Source organism: Sinocyclocheilus grahami, unplaced genomic scaffold, assembly GCF_001515645.1.
Source record: "Sinocyclocheilus grahami isolate Dianchi unplaced genomic scaffold, SAMN03320097.WGS_v1.1 scaffold1014.1, whole genome shotgun sequence".
Taxonomy (NCBI): Eukaryota; Metazoa; Chordata; class Actinopteri; order Cypriniformes; family Cyprinidae; genus Sinocyclocheilus; species Sinocyclocheilus grahami.
This window is the reverse complement of record NW_015506193.1, coordinates 234,034-247,069: the sequence shown is the minus strand read 5'-3', so window position 1 is coordinate 247,069 and position 13,036 is coordinate 234,034. Positions and strand designations below refer to the sequence as shown.

Here is a 13,036-nt window from a genome sequence, read left to right as displayed (position 1 = left end):
TTGTATAGATTTTAAAATCTTGCTTATTACTTATAAAGCCCTGAATGGTTTAGCACCTCAGTATTTGAACGAGCTCTTATTGTATTATAGTCCTCCACGTCTGCTGCATTCTCAAAACTCTGGCAATTTGATAATACCTCAAATATCAAAATCCACTGCGGGCTGCAGATCCTTTTCCATTTTAGCACCCAAACTCTGGAATAACCTACCTAACATTGTTTGAGAACATCCGTTAAAGGATTTTTAGGCTGCATTAATTAGGACAACCCGAACCGGGAACACTTCCCGTAACACCCGATGTACTTGCTACATCGTTAGAAGAATGGCATCTACGCTAATATTAGTCTGTTTCTTTCTTATTCTGAGGTCACCGTAGCCACCAGATCCAGTCTGTATCCAACCCAGATGGTCACTGCAGTCACCCGGATCCAGTACGTATTGAGCCCAGATGGTAGATCAGCACCTAGAGAGGACCTCGACAGCCCTGAATGTCAGCGGAGATCAGGACAACTAGATGAGCCCCAGAGACAGATCCCCAGTGAAGACCTTGTCTCCTAGACGGCCACCGGGACAAGACCACAGGAACCAGTTGAGTCCTCTGCACAATGTGACTTTGCTGCAGCCTGGAATTGAACTGCTGGTTTCGTCTGGCCAGAGGAGAACTGGCCCCCCGACTGAGCCTGGTTTCTCCCAAGATTTTTTTCTCCATTCTGTCACCGATGAAGTTCTGGTTCCTTGCCGCTGTTGCCTCTGGCTTGCTTAGTTGGGGACACTTAATTTCCAGCGATATCATCGACTTGATTGCACAGATATTATTTAAACTGAACTGAGCTGGATGATGACATCACTGAATTCAATGATGAACTGCCTTTAACTGAAAATTTTGTGTTTACTGTTGTCATTTTGCATTATTGATTGGTAATCAAACATATATTGGTATAAAACATAATTGGTGTGAAAATCTATAAAAGACAGCTGGGAAGTAATCTGAAATGTAGCTAGTGTCATGGCTGATCTCGCTTTGCTGGAAGATTTGGCAAAGCATGCACTGCGCAGAGAACGCCTTTTCAAAGACCGCGCTGATCTGTTTAGTGAGAACACAGAATGGCTTCTTAGTCGGTACCAATTTCTTTGCCATGATTTAGATGAGGACATATAGGCTGCATTTACGTGATTTATAAAGGGAGGTGTTGTCACCATATATGGTTCATTAGAGGCATTTCTGAATGCAAATGACCATGAACGGGAATGAGCATGGTGCTTGAGAGCATGTGTGATCAACAATGATTACTTACTGCTGTGCATATAACCACGTGCGCACGTTAATTTGTACTTACATTCTAAATTTCATCCGTAGGACAAAATAGGCCAGATGTGGGCCGGATCTGGGCCGAAACTGTCTGCTGTCTGGGGCATGACAATTGTGTTCTAAATAGCAAACCTCATTTTTCATATTTTTGATATATTCATATTTTTCATGTTTTTGAGCGAATAATGATCATTGATGTGAACTTGACTTCGTCTGATGGCGTTGGAACATAGACGATGACGACAGACATAAGGATGCGCTTGTTGATCGAACAGCACATTGGCTGATTTGAACAGGTCCGATGACAGTATTGTAGAACCCAGTTGCCGTAGCTAGTGGGGTGAAAGGTGGTGACGATTATTGGGGCCCACGGCTGAGGGGGGGGGGCAGCCTAAAAAGATGCTCAGGACAGTTGACGGGCCACTGCTGCACGTCGTCATGAAAGCTTATCATTTGCATGTGTTTTTAAGCCTTGCCGATTTAAACATTCAAAAGAGTTTAAAGCATTCAAACACAAGACGCGGAAAAACTCAACTGAGTACTCGCGCGCCATGTTTGGTGCACACACAGAGAGCCGCCACGGACAGTATCACTGAACCGAGCTCTCCTTTGCGTCCTCCTGCACCTGAACGAACAAATTGAAATCGCAGTTTAAACATGCAAACAGAAAAAGATGTGAAAGAGCCCAATTCAGCGCCCACGCGCGGTGTTCTGCGCACACAGGGCCCACGCAGAGAGACGCGTCTCAAAGCACTTGAACACAGAATTTGCCTCTTCTTGCTCTTGTAGTTCTAGATAAACATGGGTCTTTTGAGGTCTGATATACAAATATGACATGGGCTAGAGAAATACATAGGCTATAAGGCTCATATGTATGCACGTTTAATCATTAACGCAAACGCTTGATTGCAGTTGTTGCTGCTAAGGGTGGCCCAACCAGTTATTATGTTTAGGGGGCAAACACTTTTTCACACAGGGCCATGTAGTTTTGGATTTTGTTTTCCCTTAATAATAAAAACCTTCATTTAAAAACTGCATGTTGTGTTCACTTTGACTAATATTTAAATTTGTTTGATGATCTGAAACATTAAATTGTGACAAACATGCAAAAAAATAAGAAATCAGGAAGGGGGCCAACACTTTTTCACACCACTGTAGACTCTGATGATGCGGGAGCCGTGATCAAAATGGGTCTTTGAAAGTAATGATATGCTGCAAATAATGACTGTATATGTTACATTTTGCCAGTAGGTGGTGAGCAGTGACTGTTAAATGTATTTGATCTCTGAATCATTTTTCAAGAATCAAGAGATTCAAAACGAAACAAGTATTCATTTATTTATTTCAAATGATTTTAGATTTTTTTTTTTTACATAATAAGGATAATTCGTTTAAATTAATAAAAAAGTTTAAATAGACTAATTTATAACATTAATAAAACATTTTGTCAGAAACTCAAGTAGATTACATATTTTGTTTGGTTGTCTGTTTTGTTTCCAGAATTGTGGGAGAATCATAACTTAAAAATACATAGGCTAATATATGTGGCATCTAACTAATACCATTAGTACTACTAATATTAAAATTGGTTCTCCAACCCAAGAAAATGAAAGACAGAAAATCACTCACTGCTCTTTACTGAATTACAACAGTCAAAAAAAATTTATTTTCAGACACCAGATATAATTTTTTATATTTTTTACTAGTGGGTGCAGGACACTATAGTTCATTTATGTAAGTGAGTATATAAAAATAAAGTAAACTGTGACATATTATACCCAAAAATTCTTCATACAGTGGACTACCAGTAAAATTGATAAAAATTTGGAACCAGAAATTATTCAGACACTTTGACCTGACCATGTTTTGCTTAAAGCTGCAGTCCGTAACTTTTTTTTGGTTAAAAATTATTCAAAATCATATTTGAGCAAGTACCAGCCAGTGTTCAAAACTATCGCCTTACTTTAGCCCGATTCACAACGGTTATTTTATAATAATGTTTTCTAATCTGAGTGGTACGGGTAGGTTTTCGTGGGAAATTCGAGCATGGCACTGCGTCATTACGTCACTTCTGTAAACATAAAGAAGTTGTCCTGGCTAGTTGGCTATCGCATGTGACTGAGGATCCTGCAGATCGTTTATAGCCTTTTCTCACAGCAGCTAGAATAATTAAATGTATCATTTTAATGGTGGAATGTAATCCATAAAGGATTATGTGTTTATGAAACACATGTGAATGAAATTAAATTATATTCCAGTTATAAATGTGCTTCTGATTACAGATAGCCTGGGATTACACATGATTTGTATTTTAAAGACAACCAGTTCGAAGGGAGCATAATTAGCTTTTTGGCTTAAAAGAATTTCTTAATATGAAATTCAAATGGTATGACAATTAGAGGTTAGACTGTACAGAAATTGAAGTCTACACACTCATACACACTATAGGCAATGCTGATGTTGTTAACATTAATAATTTGAGAATAAAGTACAACAATAATAATAATTTGCATGGTTTTATGTGATATGAGCTAACCGATCTTTAGATTAAATCACCATTGGTAGCACGATTTATTGTAATGCTTTTTTCCTCAGTTGGTCAGAACAAACGTGGCAGACTTGTTACTTGTTCAGATGACAATATACGGTGAAATTCTTATTTGGGTCATATATTCCAAGACGTAGACTAGAATCTGTTATTGCAAAGTACAGTGAATATCCACACCGGTGCGGTGACTGACTGCCACACATACTCCTCAAAACATTAGATTTATCCACGCTGGAGCCGTGCCGGCACACAACCTACGCAAGGAAGATAATTCCGCAAACAGCTGATTGTTAAAATTTATAATTTGAGAATAAAGTATAACAATAATAATTTGCACAGTTTGATGTGATATGAGCTAACCGATCTTTAGATTAAATCACCATTGGTAGCACGATTTATTGTAATGCTTTTTTCCTCAGTTGGTCAGAACAAACGTGGCAGACTTGTTACTTGTTCAGATGAAAATATACGGTGAAATTCTTATTTGGGTCATATATTCCAAGACGTAGACTAGAATCTGTTATTGCAAAGTACAGTGAATATCCACACCGGTGCGGTGACTGACTGCCACACATACTCCTCAAAACATTAGATTTATCCGCGCTGGAGCCGTGCCGGCATACAACCTACGCAAGGAAGATAATTCCGCAAACAGCTGAAATTGCAGGTTTTCAAACAGAGATGGCGACAAAGAGGCAAAATTTACGGACTGCAGCTTTAAGTGCTTTTTCTTTAATTGCTAATGCAACCTTTTTACACCACATACTAACCGATCTTTAGATTAAATCACCATTGGTAGCACGATTTATTGTAATGCTTTTTTCCTCAGTTGGTCAGAACAAACGTGGCAGACTTGTTACTTGTTCAGATGACAATATACGGTGAAATTCTTATTTGGGTCATATATTCCAAGACGTAGACTAGAATCTGTTATTGCAAAGTACAGTGAATATCCACACCGGTGCGGTGACTGACTGCCACACATACTCCTCAAAACATTAGATTTATCCACGCTGGAGCCGTGCCGGCACACAACCTACGCAAGGAAGATAATTCCGCAAACAGCTGAAATTGCAGGTTTTCAAACAGAGATGGCGACAAAGAGGCAAAATTTACGGACTGCAGCTTTAAGTGTTTTTTCTTTAATGCAACCTTTTTACACCACATACTGAACAAAATTAAGCATTGCTTGGTAATTGGTCAACAAAGTATTGATAGTTGTGTAAGTATTGTCATACTAACAGTTGTCTGAATTGGTAGAACCTCTGCACGCAGGTGTCGCGCACAGACAGACAGTAGCCTAATGATAACCCCTTTCGTGCTCTTCCCAATATTGTGACAAACACCACTGTATTTAAAATATATAATTTGAAGGAAACTGTAAGATATGAACGTTTCATTTTCAAAATGTTTTGTTATTGACGCGGTGAGTCAGATAGTTATTTGCAAAAATAAATAAATAAGGCCTATCTCTTTCCATCTGTCTGGTCATCCTGAGCAGAGGAGCATCTTCGGAACCAGAACCAAGCACACAAGACTGTGATCCGATGAACCAATCAGCTGCTTTGATTAGGATTGACACAGATTAAACACGGAGCTCCACGTGCTGCTAACCAAAATAAACCTTAAGCCAGTTTCTGTGCCATATGTACAGTAAACAATCAACAGACACAATGTCCTTCATATGATCTAATATCTACCTTAATTTAAATGAGAAAAGTGAAACATCAGTTCTGTTAAAGGCTCGTATCGCTTATTCTGCTTAATAGACGCGTAGGCTGTATGGATTTGCAGTTTTAATAACTTTTTACCAACACTTAAAAACAAACAAAATAATTTTCTAATCAGGCCTATTTGTAGCGCGTTATAATAAACCGTTAAGCGCTGTTTATTAAGATAATATAAAGAAAGGCGTCTTCAAGCAGCGAAGTTTTCAATATAAACCGCTAGAAAAAGTGTAAAAAAAAAAGCTCAAACCGAGAGAAAACCTCAGCAATCAGACTGTTCATCATATATATAAATTAGATGAGTGTGTGTGTGTGTGTGAGAGAGAGAGAGAGTGTGCACGCGATACTCACCATTCTTCAGTGCGCGCTCCCGCTGTCTCCCAGAACGCGCTTTTGATGTCATCCGGTTGACGTCAGGGGATGCCGCATGCTACATTTACAATATCTTAAAATATGCTAAATGTCCGTATTGAATACAACCTTTTCTTAAAAAAAAAAAAAAAAACGTACGTTTTGTAGTTTTTAATTTCGATGTTCAGTAGAACATTAAAAAATGTATCATTTGGGTGATTCGCTGTTGAGAACCGGGAGTGAGGGGAGGAGTTATTGACAACGAGAGCGCAAGGTGAGTATTCTGTAATGTTTTTGCTATCATATGTTTGATATTTATCGTATACATTACGTTAAGAATTTATCTGCTAAGTACTTAATGTGTGCTCGGCTTTATTATCTTATATTGAAGCTTGAATTTGTTGTCATACTTTATAGTTTATAACTTTTTTCTGTGGCTGTTTCGATTAATTTTCGGATGCATGCTGTAAATGGGCCTTGTGGTGAAGTTTTGAAGACGTTTATTATTCATAAAAATAAATAGTTTGCTTTAATTCCCTCTGTTATATGCATTGTTTGTGTGTTAATATTACCTTGTAGTTGAGTTATTTTAATCCCATTTGTCATCATTGAGATGATTGTGTGTGTATTAAAGTATATTTCATATCAAATGCCCAGAAGTTTCAAACATTATTTTTAATATCACAAACAGGAAATTACTCGCATAATACAATGAAACGAATAACTGTATAGGTCTACACCTAAATTACACAAGATTAATGTTTATAAAATGCTTAATATGTCATTATAAAATGCATGCACACATAAAGTATGACGTATCGTGTGTACTAAAAGCACATTACCCCTTAAAGACCCTAAGGTGGCGCTACTCTGTTAAAAAAATGTAAGCTCCTCCCCTCACTTCCGGTTCTGTGGCTGCGGTTCTGTGGTTGTGGTTCTGAAACTGCTGGTGCTGCGGGTCTGCAGCTGGATACTATTGTCAGTGCCGCTTTTACTTCTGTTATTGTTGTGGCTGAATGTGATGCTGCTGCCCTCTGTATGTGGATCACATGAAATCACATTCATGAGCACAGACATGTCGTGCGGACGGTCATCACGTCTGTTTAACTGAAGCTTTATGATTCCGCTCGAGTTTGGAAAGAAAAACGCAGCAAGATGCCACAGAAGCTGCTGGGCTCCGTGGTGGGGCTTCTCTGCACAGGGACGTGTTTAGTTCAGGTAAGCCGGCGGCGCGGCCTTTGAGGCGGCGAGTGTTGAACTCGAGCTCCGGGATCAGCGCGGTGCGAGGCCTCGATAAACAACTCAAATAAAGCCATAAAACCAGCATCGTGTGGTTATAAACACCTTATGTCCTTTCTTACGGGATATATTTAAAATCAATATTAATATTTTACATTGTAAAATCACGGACATTCAGGAGATGCAATGACTCGGGGGGGAAAATGGTGGTTATTATTGATGGTTTGTACTTTCGTGTTTGTGATTGTGGGTGTCTGCAGTGTTTGGGTGTTGTGTCAGTTCGCCGGCTTTGTGGGTGTTTGTGAGGTTTAAGTTTGACTCGTACTAATTGTTTTTAAAGGTTATTGTGTAGATGAAAGATCCAGCGCCCATCATAGCTCACAAGCAAATAAAGACTCACCTGTCCAACAGGCAACACTGTGTTTCCTATTTATTTATACAGTATTATATTTGAGGACCCAATTTCATTGATATTATTATATATAATTGTTCATATTTATTGATTGATTTCAACTTTACTTGCATTACTTTGTCCTTATAATTTTAGACCAATATGTGAATTGTGACAGAAATCAGATTTTGAGTGGGGAGTCTGGTTTTCAAACGACGAATTTGCCTTTGTGCTCCTTATAAAGGAGTCACACTCTTTCTCTGAGTGTTGTGAGTGTTTACTGTCAGTCCTCCGACACAAACGCTGATGTAAAGCCTGGAGTGCGCATGATGAAGAGCTCAGATCTGTGCTGTTGTGTTTCACTCAATGCTTGTGTTTGTTTGACAGGGGAAGGAGTTTTGTTTCGGCGTGAACAATGAACAGTACCGCTGTGAGATGGGCTACTGTTGTGGCGAGACCGAGTGCTGCACGTACTATTACGAGCTCTGGTGTAAGTGCAGCAGCTTCATGTGTCTCTCTCTCTCTCTCTCTCTCTCTCACACACACACACACACACGTATGTGGTTCAGGCTTACACGCATGACAGTACAATGCTAGTGAGGTGTTTGGTCCACCAGCCTGTGCATGTTCATTTCATATTTCAGCTCAATATCAAAAGGAATAAATGGAAAATTAGGTTTTGCTCTATGACAACAAAGCTTGTTTTAAGGCTCGTTTTTTGCATTGTGACATTGAAACTATATTTAAATACAATTTCCTCTGTATTCTCATTATGGTAATTCATGACAGCGTTGATAATTTGATAAAGCACAACTTCCTCACACCTTCAGCCCTCATACATCCCTACAGAAGAGCTTTTACTAGCACTGAATGTCACTGTGGGAATCAGGCACTTCTCTCTGTACTCCTCCTCTAGCAACACCATAAACATTTTGGATGCTGTTAGATCCGAAATTATTGACTTGATCTTATGAGATCAGAGTATGGATTCCCAGAAGTCTATATTTTGTAAATATGGGCCTTGGAAAAAGTTGTGCTTTGGCTACAGTCGGTAGTTCTGGTGTGGATAAACAACCATGCATGTTACTTCTGCAGGCTGCATCTTACTCTGTGAGACAAAGTGTCACTCTTTTCATAGCTTTTACCGGCTCTGAGACACAGAGCTTAAAGTGAACACCTGATTATCTCAGGGGCCTTTTCACAAGTCCATTGTTTTTGAATTTCTGTTTTACTTTTGTATATTTTCACACTTAAAACAATGATTTGGTATTCCTCTTGTACCATTGTACCCTTTTGTGCTAAGAAATAAATCTCCTGACAGTTCTCTCAAGTGGTTACATTACATTACATCACCATTAAGTCTGAGTATGATTCAGTGGGCTATATAACACTTTTAAAGGGGACATCGGATGCCCATTTTCCACAAGTTGGTATGATTTTTAGGGTCTTCATGAAATGTCTGCAACATACTTTGGTTAAAATTCCTCAGTGGTCATGTAAAGGCCAATTCACACCGCGCAGACAAACGCCAACAGACACGTTGGCCGCTGGATTTAGAATTTTATGATAAAATAACCGTCATGTTCACACTGCCCCAACAGACTTCAAGTCAGGGAGAGTTAACTAGGGGGAAAATGGATGATCTTGTAACAACAATCAAAATGATACTGTTATTAATGTCTTTGGTAATATTGTAAGGCAGTTTTATTATAATAATAATATATTGTCAAATAAATTTCCGTTGTGAAATTTCCCAAGCGCTGTAGCGATCGATCTGATCGCATTCCCCCTCGCGTTGCGGTTGGTATACTCGGCCACACCCACCACATAAAGCTCTGGCTGGCCTCTCCTCCCAGAGATCCAAAAACTGTTCCTCTTTCTGGTTTGTCCAGAAACCTGACATTTTTAAAGTTATTTTCCTAAGCGCGCCCAGCACCTACTTGCAGCCTCATTATCATGGCAACGGTTCGTGGCCAGGTCAGATTACGTCAGAGTTTGTTGTAGTTTGTTGGAAAATCATATCACACTGCTCAGACATTCCACGACCCAACAAACGCCAATTAAACATGTTCAGTCGGGTTAAAACCAACGCCGGCAAACGCCGACAGGGGTAACACACTGATCCAACAAACTCCGACAGACTAGTCTGTTGGTGCGGTGTGAATTGGTTTTAAAACAACACCCTTTTTACCTTGCTGTTTCGTTGCATGTCTCTTTAAATGCTAATGAGCTCTGTTCACCCCGCCCCTTTCTTATGTGGAAAAGGAAAGGCAATTTGTAAATAATCATAAAAAATATAAAGTGTGAGACTTACTGCAGCTGGATCACGAACAATGGATACTGATCCATCCTTGAGTTTTAACTTTTTAGCAAAACCTGCCTTGAATTGTCCCTCGTTCAGAAAGTAGTTTGGAGTAAAATGATTTGCGCAGACATAAATTAATTTAGGTGTATTCGGTGGCGCATTACCATAGTAACAAGATGGCGCCGCCTCGGTATGGCGCTCTCCACATACAATATACTGTCTACTTTTTTGTCTATTGTGTATTGTTTTTACATTACATTTTTATTTTTATTTTGTTATCTGTGTCTGGCCACTTGTCAACCTGTCTGTGCACTGGAAGCCTTTGTCACCAAGACATATTCCTTGTGTGTGTAAGCACACTTGGCAATAAAGATCTTTCTGATTCTGATCAAAAACAAAACTAATCCACTGCATCCTCAGTGTCTGCATCCTGCATTGCTTACAACTCATTGTTGTAGCTACAACTGCTGGAGCGCGGCGAACATTGAAAAATCTTTAACAGTTTTGGTTCAACATACTTACCTGTTGATCAAAAATGGCCTTGAACTTACACCAGAATTTTTATTTTTAATAACTTTCAGAAGGGTGTACATTTTTGCAACACAGCATTTTATCACTTTGATAAAAAAAAAAGTCTTATTTTCCTGAATAATTTTAACATGCTTCTTTGGTAGCTGATCAAGCAGACTTGCTGGAACATTATATCTCTAAAGAGCCCTAACATGTCTTCCAAGTAAAGAGTAATTGCTGAATTTGTTAAGTTTCAGAGGGGCTGTTCTCATTTATGCTGTGCACTACATATCTGTACGGAAACATAATTTCTGTAAATACTGAAATGCATTTGTGCTGTAATGGATTTATCAAAAATTTATGTTGAATCAATTAAGTTACAGGTATTAAACATTTGATTGAGTCACTGAAAGTCAGAAAATCACATGACACTGGAAGTCAAGAGCCACCTGTCACATGACTGATATTTACAGCAGTGTGACAGTATGCAAGGACTGATGATGATGTGTGTCTGTAGGGTTCTGGTTGGTGTGGACCCTCATCATCATGCTGAGCTGCTGCTGCGCATACAGACACCGACGCGTCAAGATGCGCCTGCAGCAGGAGCAGAGACAGAGAGAGATCAGTCTGATGGCATATCAGGGCGCCTCAAGCTCCTTCATCACTCCTCCTCCTCTCAACCTACGTGAGTACTGTGTCCACACCACACCATCACAGACGCCTGACCCGTCGTCAGCTCACAAGAGAGTTCAGCGTGACGTTTTACATGCGTGTAACAGTTTGTCATAGTGTGACCCTCGTCTCCAACACAAGTTTCTGCACGTTGTTCTCATCAGAAAGGGCCACTTTGCACTGTAAGGATGGTCAGGATGTGCCACTGCTCAACAGCTTACTAGTGAGCTTGACTAGTTTCTGAAATTCGCAGCAGTGCTGTTTTAGGGGACTAGAGTAACAATGATGTGGGTTTTAACGTAACTAAAGATCTTCCAGGAGTCTAAATTCATCCTCTTTAAAGCACATAAATATCTGTAACACATTCAACCATTGATCTCATCTGCGTGTTTGGATTATTTTAGATTAAATTTTACAGAAATGATCAGAAAATACAGTCAAATGTTGGCGTCGCTTGACATGCGAATGACCAGGGAGTTCAGATATCTTTTGTTTATAGTGCAAACCTTGAGAAGGTCATGCTGTGAATTAAAGGACTCATTCACTCACAAATTAAAATGAGCATTTACTTTGGGGACCAGTTCTCACTATTATCTAGTTGCTTATTAGCATGCATATTACTAGCATATTGGCTGTTTATTGGTACTTATAAAGCACATATTAATGCCTTATTCTGCATGACCATATTTTAGATCCCTTAATCCTACACCATACCTAAATTTAACAACTACCTTACTAATTATTAACAAGCAGCAAATTAGGAGTTTGAGGCAAAAGTTGTAGTTAATTAAAATTTGACCTTAAAATAACATGTGATCTCATTTACTCATCTCTATGCTGTTTGTTCTTCCATGACACTAAGAAGATGTCCTCAGCTGAATAAAATGTAATATTAACATCAGCCCAAATTATTCAAAAGCTGCTATATTTTAGTGAAGGCAAATGTGAATGATGTTGGATAGTCATATAACATCATAAGAGTCATGTGAAGGACTGTGGTCTTTTGGTGTTTTATGGTACTTTGATCATTTGTCATTAAAAACAAATTTCCATTCAGAAGAGTTAGATCCATATTCAGCCTAGTTCATCAGTCTTCCTTAAGAACAACCAGTTAACTGCATACAACGCCATGTAGTCAGACACATCCAGATGCTCGTCCAGCTCCCACTGATGTGCTCCAGTCATCTATTTGGTAATGAGAGGCTGTAACGTGTCTCATGTCGGCTCTGAAATGAGTGCAGCAGCTGTGCTGTCTGTTATTTTGGTCAAGTTGAGCAACACTCTGACCCGTTTGTGTCCATCACTTTCAGGGCTCTGGACAGACTGTAAGCTACCCGACTATGAGGAGGTGATTGCCCACCCGCCCACGCCCCCTCCGCCCTACTCAGAGTCTCCACCAGACGTCCCAGTGCTCAGCGGCCGGACGGAGGCGGCCGTGGTCCTGGAGCCACCTGCGCCTGAGACGGCTGTGGAGGTGGAGGAGGATGAGGAGCCCAGTGGCCGGCGCAGACATGTGACGGGCGACTCGGGCATCGAGGTGTGCGTGTGCCAGCTGGATGTGGACGAGGGTTCGGGGCCCGAGGAGGAATCGCTGTGTCAGGGAGCCGACGGTGGCTGCTGCTCTGAGTGTGAAACCCTTGCCGGCAAAGAGCTCTCGCCTGACCCTGCCACCACCACCGACCACCAGGTGTGACGACCCATCGGGATCAGGAATGAGGGAGTTTGTGAGAGACTTTTTCTACTGTCTGACTGCGTCATGTGTGTCCGTTTCCCAGCATCCCTCTCGCTTTCCTCTCACAGACTGAGCGAATAATCCAGACCACTGTTTGTTTCTCACAGCTGCACCGAGACTTCAGCCCAGAGCGAGACACACACACACACACAGAGCGACACGTGTCTCCTCCCGCAGGAGACACATACACACACAGTCTCAAACACACAGGGTGGCACATGTCCTTTTATATGATGTTTGTGTGCTGAGGAA

At 40.3% G+C, this 13,036-nt stretch overlaps 2 protein-coding genes across 2 annotated transcripts in view; one reads left to right on the top strand and one right to left on the bottom strand.

The window, feature by feature from the left end:
* The window catches only part of LOC107565648 (ADP-ribosylation factor-like protein 3), a 12,773-nt gene extending 6,744 nt beyond the window's left edge, over window positions 1-6,029 (bottom strand). Inside the window, exon 1 of the mRNA XM_016250909.1 lies at window positions 5,936-6,029. Within this exon, the coding sequence (XP_016106395.1) occupies window positions 5,936-5,938 (3 nt within the window). The 5' untranslated portion in view covers window positions 5,939-6,029. The remainder of the gene's footprint in view (window positions 1-5,935) is intronic.
* Window positions 6,030-6,878: 849 nt separating this feature from the next.
* Window positions 6,879-12,932, top strand: wbp1 (WW domain binding protein 1). The gene is made up of 4 exons (XM_016250916.1): window positions 6,879-7,153; window positions 7,953-8,055; window positions 10,898-11,065; window positions 12,363-12,932. The coding sequence occupies exons 1-4, from the start codon at window positions 7,091-7,093 to the stop codon at window positions 12,743-12,745; spliced, it is 717 nt and encodes a 238-aa protein (XP_016106402.1). The 5' UTR covers window positions 6,879-7,090; the 3' UTR covers window positions 12,746-12,932.
* The last annotated feature ends 104 nt before the right edge of the window (window positions 12,933-13,036 follow it).